This window comes from Mesoplodon bidens (genome assembly GCF_964165515.1).
Source record: "Mesoplodon bidens genome assembly, chromosome: 18".
Classification (NCBI taxonomy): Eukaryota; Metazoa; Chordata; class Mammalia; order Artiodactyla; family Ziphiidae; genus Mesoplodon; species Mesoplodon bidens.
This window is the reverse complement of record NC_138175.1, coordinates 14,628,920-14,642,707: the sequence shown is the minus strand read 5'-3', so window position 1 is coordinate 14,642,707 and position 13,788 is coordinate 14,628,920. Positions and strand designations below refer to the sequence as shown.

At 42.4% G+C, this 13,788-nt stretch overlaps 1 protein-coding gene across 1 annotated transcript in view; it reads left to right on the top strand.

The window, feature by feature from the left end:
- HYDIN (HYDIN axonemal central pair apparatus protein) overlaps positions 1–13,788 on the top strand; it is a 448,650-nt gene that overhangs the window by 221,829 nt on the left and 213,033 nt on the right. The window contains exons 16-19 of the mRNA XM_081216141.1: positions 538–638; positions 2,835–2,970; positions 5,647–5,811; positions 7,209–7,361. Coding sequence (XP_081072267.1) covers positions 538–638; positions 2,835–2,970; positions 5,647–5,811; positions 7,209–7,361 — 555 coding nt within the window. The remainder of the gene's footprint in view (positions 1–537; positions 639–2,834; positions 2,971–5,646; positions 5,812–7,208; positions 7,362–13,788) is intronic.

The window sequence follows — 13,788 nt, the reverse complement described above, 5'->3', positions numbered from 1 at the left end:
CTTCTCTAATAATGAATATGGGAGGTGGAGAGGAACGACAAGATTTTGGTTAAAAAAAAAAGGCTATCTAGTGGATTTCTTATGACATTTCTATAACTGACATTTATTTTGCCATAAGAGAAATCTAGCTGTAGTGTTTTATTGGTGTATTGAATTTTCGTAATTTATATAGCCCAGAGTCATAGAGATCAATTTAAATTGCAGTAATTAAAGTTTGTTTGATGTTGCATATCCTTCAGGGCCCTGTTTCCCGTCATGCAGGTGTATGACTCCTTTGATACAAACCCCTTGGAAATCAGCAAACCTATTGTACCGAAAGCCATTTGGTGGTTTCTAACCTGGCCTTTGAAAAAAACTCAGCATGCAGTAACCCCGAAACATAGCTTGTTTAACTAAAAATGTAGAATGCCATACATCCCCTAATAAAGTACTTAGAAACTGCACTCATCAATGTGGTCCTCCCTTGGCCCCTTTCTCCCCTGTGCAGAGGGAGAGCTGGCCTTTGAGAAGAGCAGTTTTTCACCTTGTTCTTTCCAGGTGACCTTATGCTCCAACACTGTGCAGAAATATGAGCTGGCCCTGGTGGTAGACGTGGAGGGCATCGGGGAAGAAGTGCTGGCGCTCTTAATTACAGCAAGGTATTGCACTCACCTGCTTTCTCTTCCCCAGTCTTCCCTGAGCCGCCAGTAATGGGCTCTTTCTCCAGAAGGCAGCACGCCTACAACCAGTTCACACTGCGTTTGTTCTGCTTGCCTGGGAGAGGAAGCTAAATCTGATATTTGAGTGACAAAGCTTTAGAACAGCAAATGCACCTTTGGTGGAGATAAGAGGAGGGGTGCGTGTGTTTTGCAGTGTTAAGAATAACAGTGCTCTTTAATGGGTCTGACTTGCCGTGTGTATCACTGACGAGGTTTTAGCAGGAAGAGGTGAACAGTTGCTGTTTTTTTATTTTTATCTTTAAAGATAGTACCCCAGAGTTCTGCAGCTGAAAGGGTGAGGCTCGCAGCCCTGCAGTGGAAGATCCTGCTCCTGGACTCTGTCATTATGACTTTAAGGGAGGCTGCAGGCGGCCCCCACAATGCGGCCCTCGCTAACATCATAAACCCCTCGGAACCATCACCAACTTGTCTCTCCGTTTTAATAGAGGCAGCAGGGGGCTCTGGAGTCAGGTTAAGATCCTGGCTCTGCCACTTGTGGACTGTGTCCCCTCAACTAAGTTACAGTCTTTCTGAGGGTGGTATGACACTTACTGATGATGACAGTGATCTTAAATAAAATCATTGGCCACACTCTTGCCAAAGCAAACAAATATCCAGATCTGGAACTTGAGAGTGTGTATGAAAATACCATCTGAAGGAAATAGAGAAAGGTACTTATTAAAACTCTGACAATATTCCAATCCCTAGAATTTAGGACTTCCATGAATCTTAGGAAGATGCACCTTAAAGAATGTGCAGCCGGGCTGGTTGGTGGGGCCATCATAACTGGCACCACTTCCTGTGTCTTGGGTTTGAGTGAAGTCAAAGGGCGGCCCTAAAATAAGGTCAAATTCTGCTTAGTATTCCCTCCAGAGACCTAATTGTTTGTTTAAAACCAGTGAAAACTCTTTCATCTGGTCCTCTCTATCCCAAAGTTTGACTTTTTGTCTAGTCTTGCATGTATTTTCTATGTGGGTTTATTCTGATACTTTCCAGCCCCTTTTCCCTGCAGCTCTCAGTAGAAAATCCTGAATTTTTAAGAAAAAGGGGATGGGGGGTTCTAGGAGGCTATGGGTTTCCTACCATGTATTCTCTGTGACCCAGTCGAATACTATCAGTCCTCTCAGCCACAGTGTTTCAAGTAGTAAAGGATAAGCTTTACCAAAATCATTGCGTCAACTGACAACTTCCATTCTAGCTAAAAATGAACACTCATCTTGTGCAGAACCCAAACTTTGAGGTCAACAAGACTCTCTTTCATGTCACTGCTTTTGGTGCAGTCTGTAAGAACTGCTCAACATCAATCTCTAAAATTACCTTCATTTTACCTATGAGCAGAATGGGACTCTGGGAGGGAGGGCAGCTTGCTCAAGGCTGCACTTGGTAAGGTCAGTACTTGAACCTGGCTCTGACAGATTCAAACGCTAGCACTCCTCACCATTGCACTATATTGTGATAGTGCAGTAGGGCAGGGCAGACTTCGAGACTTAACAGACACAAAATAAAACCCAAGTCACCTAATAATAGGCCAGCTGCACACACAGGCCTTCCATTCCTCCCTCCCTCTCCCCCATCACACCCCCTCCGCACTGAGCACCACTGTCACAGTGCCAGTTTTGGGTCGAGCAGCTGCCTGAGCCTACTGATCCAAGGCAGCTGTTCTGCATAGGAATTAGAATTATTACCATTATTTAGATGGTGTGAGCTGTTGCTAGTCCTCAGGGGACTCTGACTGGTCCAAAGTGTCACAGCTAGTCAGGACCTCATGCTGGTGGCATTGGCCCTGTTTGTCATGGCAACAGATCCACAACCCTAAGGAATTTGCGCTGTGGGGTCTCTTTGCCAAAGGAAGGCCAAATATGAAAAACAGTGGAAATGTTAGTCATTACCCACAGAAGACAGTGTTTAAGGAGTCCTGCTTCTAGCCCTTTTTTGATTAAAAAGTGGTGATTGGGGGCTTATTAGGGAGAGGGATGACAGGAGAGAAGATTTGAAAATGATTAATGTCGTTATTAGAGGGAAACTACTGTGTGACAGTGACAAATGTGTTTAACTTGGGACTCTGTGTCCTCCATATGTAAACAAGCTCTCCCTCCATCCTTTTGAAGTCTTTAATGGACTCCTTCCTTCGAGCAGGTGTACTGTACCTACTCTCCGCGTGGTTAATACAGAGGTGGACTTTGGGCGCTGCTTCCTGAAGTATCCGTATGAGAAGACGGTCCAGCTTCTCAATCATGACGACCTCCCAGGATGCTATTGGGTCCTGCCTCAGGTGAGTTACTCTATCCTTTTTCAGTGTTGATTTTTCTTCAGTTGGGTTCCTTCAGTGAGAAAGAGAAGACCTTTGAAAGAGCCATATTCCTGAGCTCATGACCGTGTGTAATTCTAATTTTTAACCATGGGATAACCTGGAGACGGGGCTTATAAAGCTACAGCTGGATTGCCACCTGTATGAATGAGCAGCTGCAGGTGGAAACAGTTGTTAATTTCCCAGGGAAATTGCCTTCTATAAAGAGGGGAAAGGGTCAATTAGGGCAACATGCAGAAGTCGCACTTGCACATTATTGCCTGTGCATTAACCATGCATGGGAGATGAGGTAGAGCTAGAAGTTTCCATTTATGTCTATGGCCGTGACTTGAACAGAATCACTAAGATATGGTAATGCAATAGTTATAAATGAACTTGTTTGACCAGAAGGCTAGAGATAACATAGGAAGGAGAAAGGAGGAACTGTTTCTTAATGTTTTATGAAATGGATCTGCCCACATGCCATTACACCTAGCTAGGTGGGAGACTAAGCCGTTAAACACAGATGGAAAAAAGATTCAAAAAGATCTGTATAGACTAGAGTAATGAAAGGGGACTAATGAGGTGCACTTTACCAAGGATGAATTGGGGTTTAAAATTCATTTCTGTAAGTAGTACTCTAATAAAAATATATGCAAAAAAATCAAATGGGGGTTTCATTTGGCTGTAAGTTCACAATAAGTTAAAAGACCAGTGAGGTGACTCCATGGTGCAATGGATAGTGCCATTGGCCTTCCAAAAGACCGATGTTGCGGCCACAGAACCAAGGCAGGTTTAGGCTGCATTGGAGAAACACAATGTTCCACAGCTAAAGGAAGGAGAGAGCGACACATCAAAGCAGTGCTGGAATGTTGTCTTCAGATCTTGACAGGGTATTTTTTAATGGAAACTTAAATTTAAAAAAAAGAATTATGTTTGGAGTAACGAGAATGTCAGTCTCTGTCATCTGGAAATCCAAGTCATATGAGGAGCAAGCACAAAGTCTAATCTGGAACAGAGAATTAGCTGGGATGAAATAGTTCCCACTAGTCAAAGGTCTACTTTGTAAAAAAGGGAATTCGAGTCATTCTGTGGGTGTCTCTCAGACAAAACCAGAAGCCAAGAATGGGGGTGACAGGAGACAACTTTTCTAACTTTCAAGTGTTCAACAGCTGAACAGGCTCGCCCTGCACAATGCACGGTCACCTCAAGAACTCAGAGCAGAGCCTGAGTCACCCAGGGTGATAGGGAAGCTGTGCACAGCTGGGCTGGGAAAAGGGTGAGGCACTTGCCTCAAGCGCAAAATTTAGGGGAGAGCCAAAACACTCAGTAATCAAGATAGATAATGTTTTCATGCTACACTTGAAGAAACCAAAACTAATACAAAAAATCCATGATAAGTAAGATATCAAAATGTTAGACAAAGGTGGAATCAGTATTACTGATTTTCCTTTGGCCTCGGGGTCCAGGAAGGCTGGGCGGAGCACTGCTGCTGAGGGAGGCTGAGTTAGATTAGGCCAAGCTGGACCAGACCAGGTGCGGAAAGACCACGGGGTGTCCCGGACTAGTGAAACCGGCATGCTCTGGCATTCCCTTCAGGAGCCGGCGCTCTGAGAAGTGTTTCCCAGTTACTCAAACTTATTTGACCATGGGATTTTTAGGGATTTTTAAAGTTTTATTTGTTGTTGTTGCATAAAGGCTTAGTAATATGCTGCAGAACAGGGTTCTTAGGAATGTACGTTCGTAAACAGTGGACAACTTTCCTTCATTCATTCACCTAACTGTTTCCCCATTTAAAAAACATGTACTGGGGCTTCCCTGGTGGTCCAGTGGTTAAGACTCTGTGCTCCCAATGCAGGGGGCCAGGGTTAGATCCCTGGTCATGAACTAGATCCTGCATGCCACAACTAAAAAGGTCCTGCATGCCACAACTAAGACGCGGCACAGCCAAGTAAATAAATATTTAAAAAACAAACCAAAAACAAACAAACGTGTACTGAGCATGTGTTTTGGGCCAGAGAGTGGGCACACATTGAGGAGAGACCCAGGTCGTGCCCAAAGAAGTTTACAGTCCTTGGAGAAGATGGATGCGTTGATAGCGCGTGCTGAGGAAAGGGACTGCGGGCTGCTCCCTGAGGGCAGAGCAAGCGCCCAGACTCTGGGGCACTGGGCATCCCTGGGGGTGTAAGGATGAGTGTGCACGCAGGTCAGAGGGTGTGGGCATTCCAGGAAGAGTAACCACAAGTGCAAAGGGTTGGAGGTGGAAACAGTGTCATGTGTTCATGAAGTGCCAGTGGCCTCTACCAATGAAGCGCAAAGGGGTGAAGTGGATGGGGAATAAAGCATGAAGGTGCGGAAAGCCAGTTTAAGAAATTTGGCCATGGGAAGCTGTTGCCCTGAACTAACTCACATTGTGGATGATTTCTGCACTTTGCTGGGTTGCGCACTTTGCATTTGGGGCCTTATGCACACCTCACTTAGCCAAAGTTCCTTCTGGCTGAATTGGGGTGCTCATCCCCATTCACTTGCTTTAATGATGATTCAATTCTAAAAGCCCTCCACAGACTCAGGACAACGCTTGCTTCAAAATGATCTAACGTGCTGTTGATGTCATACTGAGCCTGGGGCTTGCTTATCCTTCTGGCTTCTCTGTCCCACCAGGTATATCAGGATGCACCAGCTGTGTTGCTGTCTAGTCCCACCCCCTGTGGGGTCATCCCCCCCAACAGCACCGTTCACATACCTCTGGCCCTGGAGACCCAAGTCCTTGGGGAGTACAGGTCCACAGTTTACATCTCGACCTTCGGGAGCCAGGACCCCCCTATGGTGAGAGCCAGTTTTCAGAATTGTAGTTATAATTGCCATACTTCTGGCCGGACATTGCAGCCTTCGTATGTAAGGCACTCAACATATTTGCATATCCTCTAGTTGTTGGTAGTCCTAGAGTTTTTCATTTTCACTTTGCAGTGGTAAAACACCAGGGCTGTTACTTCGGGAATCTGTCTGTGGTTACATCTAAAAGTGGTGCTTTATAGCAATTGATTTTTCCCACACATACAGACACACTTGACCCCTCTCCAGACCTATTAAATCAGAATCTCTGAGGGAAGAGGACCAGCACAGCTGTATGTTTAACACCCTCCTCAGTTGTTCCTAGTACAAAGCTGGGTATCCCTAGCTTGCTACATGTGGGCTCTGAGATTGGTTTTACTCACTGCTCACCAGATCTTTTCCTGTAGATTATTGGATATATATACAACTATATGCTATTACATATTCTATAATTGGACTTACATCCCAAATTAGCCTACTGAAAGTCTTAGTCTTTCTCCAAGCCTGGGAAGAGAGAGACATGGAAATCTCTCTGCTGCTTGAGCTGAATCGAAGGATGAATCTTGAATCTTGAAGGAAGTTGCCCAACAGACTGTGAATTCCTAGACATCGGGTTTACTTGGAAGCTGGGTGATGTCAACATACATTTGTTTGAAGCGATTCTGATTGCTCAGAGAGTATAATAAACCCAGATTTTGCTTTTATGTCTTCCATATAAGATGCCATATGTAAGCCACCTGACTTATAAAGCAACATCACTAAGGCAGGCCAACTGAAAGGTGCCACAGTCCAGGTACCCTTCTAGCCTACAGTGTGCCTGCCCTGCACAGATGCAGCACATGAGAGGGTAGCTTGCTGAGCAGCAAGCACTTTATGAAAGAGAAAGACCCCCTTCCTTGGGCAGACACGGTGCCTGGCCGAGGGCACAGGGCAAGGGTAGGAGAGCAAGGTGGGTTTCAGTCCCCAGCCTGCACAACTTTGAGCAGTGGATGGCCCTATCGCGTTGCTAATACAACAACAGAACTGAGACTCAGTCCAGCCACATCCAACTCTGAAGTGCTGGTCCTTAACCTCTTAAGTGTTCTTGAGGCTGTAGTGCTGAGTGGCATATCAAGGACCATTATTCTGGTTTCCCCTCGGGTGCACGGCTCTGGACTGACCCAGGGAAGTGGATCATTCTTTTAAGGGAGGAATTCCGGGTCTGATCAGCATGGCCATCCCTGTGACCTTTGACCACAGAGTACCAGGGAGAAGGGATGTCAGTTCTAATAAGCACCCTTTTATGTCCCTGCTTTTTATAAAGGGATGCTTAAAAGCTTCTGTTTTAATTTGATTTTAAAGGCCAGCCATTTTCAGCCATTCCTGTGTTCTTTCTCTTACATGGAACGCAGGTATGTCACTTAAGGAGCATTGGAGAAGGCCCAGTTATCTATGTACATCCCACTCAGGTTGATTTTGGCAATATCTACGTCCTGAAGGACTCCCTCAGGATTCTCAACCTGTCTAACCAGTCCTTAATCCCCGCATTATTCAAGGCATGCATGGTGAGTAGATTGTGGAACTGTCACTGAAAACACAGCTCTGCCTATACCTTTTTTTTTTTTTTTGCGGTACTTGGGCCTCTCACTGTCGCGGCCTCTCTTGTTGCGGAGCACAAGCTCCAGACGCGCAGGCTCAGTAGTTGTGGCTCATGGGCCTAGTTGCTCCGCGGCATGTGGGATCTTCCCGGACCTGGGCACGAACCTGTGTCCCCTGCATCGGCAGGCTGACTCTCAACCGCTGCGCCACCAGGGAAGCCCAGCTCTGCCTATATCTTAATAGGCAGTGGCCTTATTTTAGCAACATGCCTTTGAAAATGATCACCAGAAGCAGAGATTTAAATGGTTCAACTGCATTAAACTATGTTATTCTCATCCCCACTTCCTCTTTATTATAATCTTTTTGTTGATTTAGAAACACAATATACATGTAGCTTGGTAAACAAGCCAATGTATTGACTATAATCCCAGTTCATGGAGATGCTTCAGAGATCTCCTTACTGAAGTGTTCCTGAGCTCAGCCCCGCACTTCCAGAAAACACTTTTTAAATGTCTCTATAACTGAAAATGCTTCCTTGTATTTAATTTTAAGCCATTTGGCTACAGATTTGTTAGTGTGCTTATTCTATTTTTATTCTCTCTTCCTTCTGGCAGTATTTTAATGTAGTTTATAAGAATGTAGGAAATACAACAAGATGGTAGTTGCCAAAAGTAGAAATTAAAGAACACAGCAAAACAAAGATAGATAGAAAAAAATATACAAATTGGTTCTAGAATTGAGTCTATCTTATTTCTGTGTATTTTATAATGACACTTAGATCCGCTAGTCTTCTATAAGCTAATTTTTTAAACAGAGATACCAATTTTTTGCAGAATTTAGGAATTTCTAATCCAGTAATTGAAACTATTCTTGATATTAGAAGTTTTCTAAATTTAAATATAAAATTTAAAATAGTATAGCCTTTCTCCTATTTCCAAATTAATTGACATTTGAATGAGTGCTAACATTTGGTTTCAGCATTTGTCAGATATTTCTTTTTTTTTTTTTAATTTTATTTATTTATTTGCTTTTGGCTGTGTTGGGTCTTCGTTTCTGTGCGAGGGCTTTCTCTAGTTGCGGCGAGCGGGGGCCACTCTTCATCGCGGTGCGCGGGCCTCTCACTGTTGCGGCCTCTCTTGTTGCGGAGCACAAGCTCCAGACGCGCAGGCTCAGTAGTTGTGGCTCATGGGCCTAGTTGCTCCGCGGCATGTGGGATCTTCCCAGACCAGGGCTCGAACCCGTGTCGCCTGCATTGGCAGGCAGATTCTCAACCACTGTGCCACCAGGGAAGCCCCTGTCAGATATTTCTAAAAAATCAATTATTGTTAACTTTATAAAATATCAGAGGGAATAGGATCATAATTTTCTATGGACTTGTAATGGCTCCTCAGAGTCATTGGTCCCAACTAGGAGCCATTTATCATTATCATTATTATTATCATTTGTCATTACTCCTTGTAAAGATAGTGATTTCCGATACAGTCACTGCTCTTTTGAACATGCGATTCAGACACAAGCCCACTCTTGATCTAGTGCCTTGTTGATCTTGTATAATGAATAATGTTTAAAGAAAAATCCTACAGAAAAGGACACCTTCTCTAGTCTTTATCCATTGAGTCGCAGTTGGTGTGTTTGGTGGAAGCATGGGGTATTGCCTAGGAAATGTGGCTTCCGGTCCAGTTTTGTATGTGCAGAGTTCACAGTGGGTAGGAGGAGTCAGCTAACCTGTCTGAGATGATGAGGGGGGCATGAGAGCGTTGCAGTGGATTACACAGGAAGGAGATGGGCAGAAACCACAAGAATGCTTACATACAAATACAGCAAGGATTCCCTTCCTCACTGCCTCCCCTTTCATTTTCAGATATCTCCAGATTTCACAATTTGTGGCAACTTTTGGTACATTTTAAGAAACAAAAGCACATGAAGGATCTGTTGTTTTTTACTAATATAGTATACATATTGAATGACCCATCTGGTTGTTAAAATGGGACTTTTTCTTTTCCATAAAGGTTTTCATGATTCCATCTTTTGATTGTTTAATATCATCTTAAAACAGCAAGCCCCAGTTCCAAGGCGACAAAAGTGTGATGTTCTTCGCACAGTCTCCTCTTGGAAAACTGGCGTTTATTGAGTTGATTACCTTTATAGCATAAAAGTAATTTCAACTGTATTTCTCATAGGTGAAAATTAAACTCCTTTCATATTTTGGCTGGGATTTTTGATGGATTTCCTAGTAAATACTATGTGTGTTAATATCATAGAAATTAAATTACACTAACTTAGAAATTAACTACAGTGGAGAAAGAAATTGAAATACCATTTATTAAATTTCAACTTGATAAACCATACTGAATCTACAAATTCATCCTTACAGAAATCACTAAACATTAGGAAAGAGTTTCAGTTAATAGTTGTTTGTTCCCTGACCCCAGCGCTCAGTACCCCCTTAAGTCGTGGTCAGATAATTATTGCATTTAATTTCTTGCTCAGTCAGAAATAAGTAGGGCCAAGGGCACAGTCTTCATTTCTTATGTCATCACTGCAAATCCAGGTCTGGAAGTTCTTCTCTTTTCTGCTGGGTGCCCTAAAAGGAGGGGTCATTCTCTCCCCTCTTTTGACTGCCAGTCAAAAAGCCCACCCTCCCCAGATGCGGCACCCACTGCCAGCCTTCTGTCATGCTTTGCTTTGGAATGTTTGAAATATCGGCCTCCCCTTGAGGTTTTGAATGGGCCAACTTACTTGGATTAAGGTGAAGGACTCCAAACAATAGAGTAAGTCACCTCTGGTTTGCGTGGGGTAAAAAATATCAGAATGTGAGAGCAAAGCATAGAAAGACCCTTTTGGCAAGAGTGTGTGGGCTCTGCTTGTGCACACGGCGCTCCTTCGGGAAGATAGAGTCGCTCTGTCCGGATGACAGCAGAAATGAGGACGAGGATATGGTCCCTGGCCCCTGGGACCTCAGCCCTGGGCTGGAAGATAGATGCCTTCTTTGCATGGGTGCCCCTTGCTAGGTGGAGCAAGTGCACTGCTCAGCACTTGTTTGGAAGCATTTGGAATTCTTTTTCATTTACTCTTGGCTCTAATTCAACCTCAGGTGTACGGTTAACTTGAGAACTTGCATACAGGTGTCAGTGACACCTTGGGATTCAGCTGGCACTAAAACATCTTCACAGTGTCCTTTGCCTCTGTGATCTGCAAGAGAGCCCCTTGCAGTTAGGTCTTTATAGAGTTTCCAGGATCCAGGAAGCAGTAATTCTGATGTCTCATTCAAGCAGTTCTTTTTAAACATTTTTTTGGTCATTTGCCGTAGAAATGCACAGTGATGTGGCATCAAGGGAGTCATCAGGCTTTCACATCTCCTTCTGATCCTAAGCCATTGGGTTATTTTCTTGTGTAAGTAGGGACCCCCCTTTTCATATTTACTTATTTATATGCCTGTCTCCTTCAAGTGACAAGGGTCTCTGCTTTGAATTCCTGACACATGTTTGTATTAAATCAAGCTTATGTATTGTTCAAATACTTTACTGCCTTAATTATTTGTATGATATAACAGTTTCTGATATAATTTTATCAAAATCTCCCACTTTTCCATTTCTCCTTGTAATTATGTCAACTTTCACTCCATATATTTAAAAGCTGTGTTGGTAGGTGCATATAAATTCATGACATATATCACAATATATTATTCCTTTTTTCATAGTAAGTTGTCCATTTTAGCCCCTATTTATGCTTTTTGACTTATATTCTATTTTGCGTGATAGAGATAATGCTACATCAGCTTTCTTTTAGTTAGCATTTGCATGGTATATCTTTTTCATTCCCTAATTTTCAGGATTTTTTGGTATGTATTGGTTTGTTTTGTGTGCTGATTTGTTTAGACTCTCTTAAAACACCACATGACAATTTTTTAAAAGCTAATGATAGAGTCTGTCTTTTAATTGATGAGTATATTAGTTTTCTATTGCTGCTGTAACAAATTTGTTATCTTACAATTCTGAAGGTCGGTAGTCTAAAATGTGTCTGTAAGGCTGTGTGCCTTTTTGAGACTCTGGAGGAGAATCTACCACCTTGCCTTTGCCAGTTTTGGAGGCCACCTGTGTACCTTGGCTCATGGCTCCTTCCTACACCTTCAAAGCCAGCAGCAGCATAACATCTTTGCTCTCTGACCTCTGTTTCCATTCTTACTTCTTCTCTGACTGTGACCCTCTTGCCTCTTTCTTATAAGGAACTTTGTGGTTACATTGGGACCACACCAATAATCCAAGATAATCTCTTCATCTCAAGATCCTTAATCATATCTGAAAGTCCCTTTTGACATGTAGAACAACATATTCACAGGTATCAGGGATTAGGATATGGACATCTTTGGAGGGCTATTATTCAACCAACCATACCAAGACTAACCTTTTAAAATTTATTATGATTATTGAAATATATGGACTTACTTCTACCATGTCTTTCCTATACACTATACTGCTTTCTTCTTTAGTTTTCTCCTTTTCTGCTTTGTACTGGATTGATAAATTTTCTCCAAGCCCCCCTCCAACCACTGCTATCTTATGTACATTTTTCCCATACTTGTTTGGAGGCTATAGATTTTATTTATTTATTTAATTTGTTGTTAACCCTAACAAATAGATGTTATCTTTTTCTAACAGTAATGAAAGAAATCAGTATCTTGGTCCTCCTCAAGAATAAGACAAGGAGCCTATCACACATTTATTATCTCTTAACCTTTCTTCACATCTGTCATTTGTAATTATTGTGTAGAATTTTGGATCTTCTCTTCTTTCCATGAAGTTGCTAAATTTTGTCATTCAGTAACTACTCACTAGTTATCAAAATAGTTCGTGAATTTCTCTTTATTCTTCTTTTATTTCTTGTATCTCTCTGCTTCCTTCTTGGTTTGTATTTCTTCTGGCTGAATTATATCCCTTTAAGTTCTATGCTAGAGGTTTCATAGTTTATGTATATTTGACTATATCTTGATTTCACCTTCAGTCTTGCATGCTAGTTTAGCTGAGTATAAGAATCTATTTGACAAGGTTTTTTTTCCTTTGTACATTGATCTCTGGCATCAATTGTTGCTGATAAAATTCTGTGTTAGTCTGATTATTATTCCTTTATTGGTAATTTGTCTTTCTCACTAGTTGCTTTTAAGATTGTGTTTTCATTTTTTATTTTCTTAAATTTCTCTTTACTGTATCTGAAGATTTGACCCTTAAATACTGGAAAGTTTTTGCCATCATCTCTTCAAATGTTTCTTCTCTACCAGTCCTTCTATTTTCTACTCTAAGGAAAAAAATACACAAATATGCATGCGTGCGCGCACACACACACACACACACACACAAATGTTTCTGTGCAATTCTACAAGCTTATTTTTATTTCCATCCATATCTTTCATCTCTTCATCTCTCTGTGGTGCCTCCTCAGTGGTATGTTCCAGTTTCCAAATTCTGTTTTTGCTTTTGTCAAATCAAGTTTATCTTATCTACTTACATTTTTTAATATAGTTCTTTAAAATACATTTATTTACTTAGGCTGCGTTGGGTCTTCGTTGCTGCATGCGGGCTTTCTCTAGTTGTGGCGAGCGGGGGCTACTCTTCATTGCGGTGCGCGGGCTTCTCATTGTGGTGGCTTCTCTTGTTGCAGATCACGGGCTCTAGGACGTGCGGGCTTCAGTAGCTGCAGCACGTGGGCTCAGTAGTTGTGGTTCGCGGGCTCTAGAGTGCAGGCTCAATAGTTGTGGTGCACGGACTTAGTTGCGCCGTAACATGTGGGATCTTCCCAGAACAGGTCTTGAACCCATGTCCCCTGCATTGGCAGCTGGGTTCTTAACCACTGCACCACCTGGGAACCCTTACTTTTTAAATTTAATTTCAGTGACTGTACTTTTCAATTCCAAGATTTATAATTGGTTATTCATATCTACAATTCTCGATTCATATCTCCATGTTTTTGTTTCATAATCCTTGTTTTATATATATTATCCTATCCTGCACCTCTACAAGGGTCTCGGCACATTTTCTAATCAATTTCATTTAGGTCTATTGATGCTCAAGAATGAATTCATTAACCAATTGTTTGAGGTTGCATTTGGAATTTTAAATGATAAATTAATCAGGTGTGGGGTATTTTCTCTGTCATTCTCAGTGCTCTTATCTCCCTGTCTAGCATTTTTTCCATTTGTCTTCACCCTGAGCAAATCACTAGTTCAGAAGCAAGTGTTGAGCCTTTTTTCCATGGGGATGTAGATTCAGTCATCACACTGGGCAGTGGCTTGGCCTGGAGCCTGTCTACATGACAGTCTCTATTTCACCACCACAATGTCCACCACCACTAGCACAAGCCTGTGTGTAGACTGTAGCCTCAGGAACATCACAGCTTTGT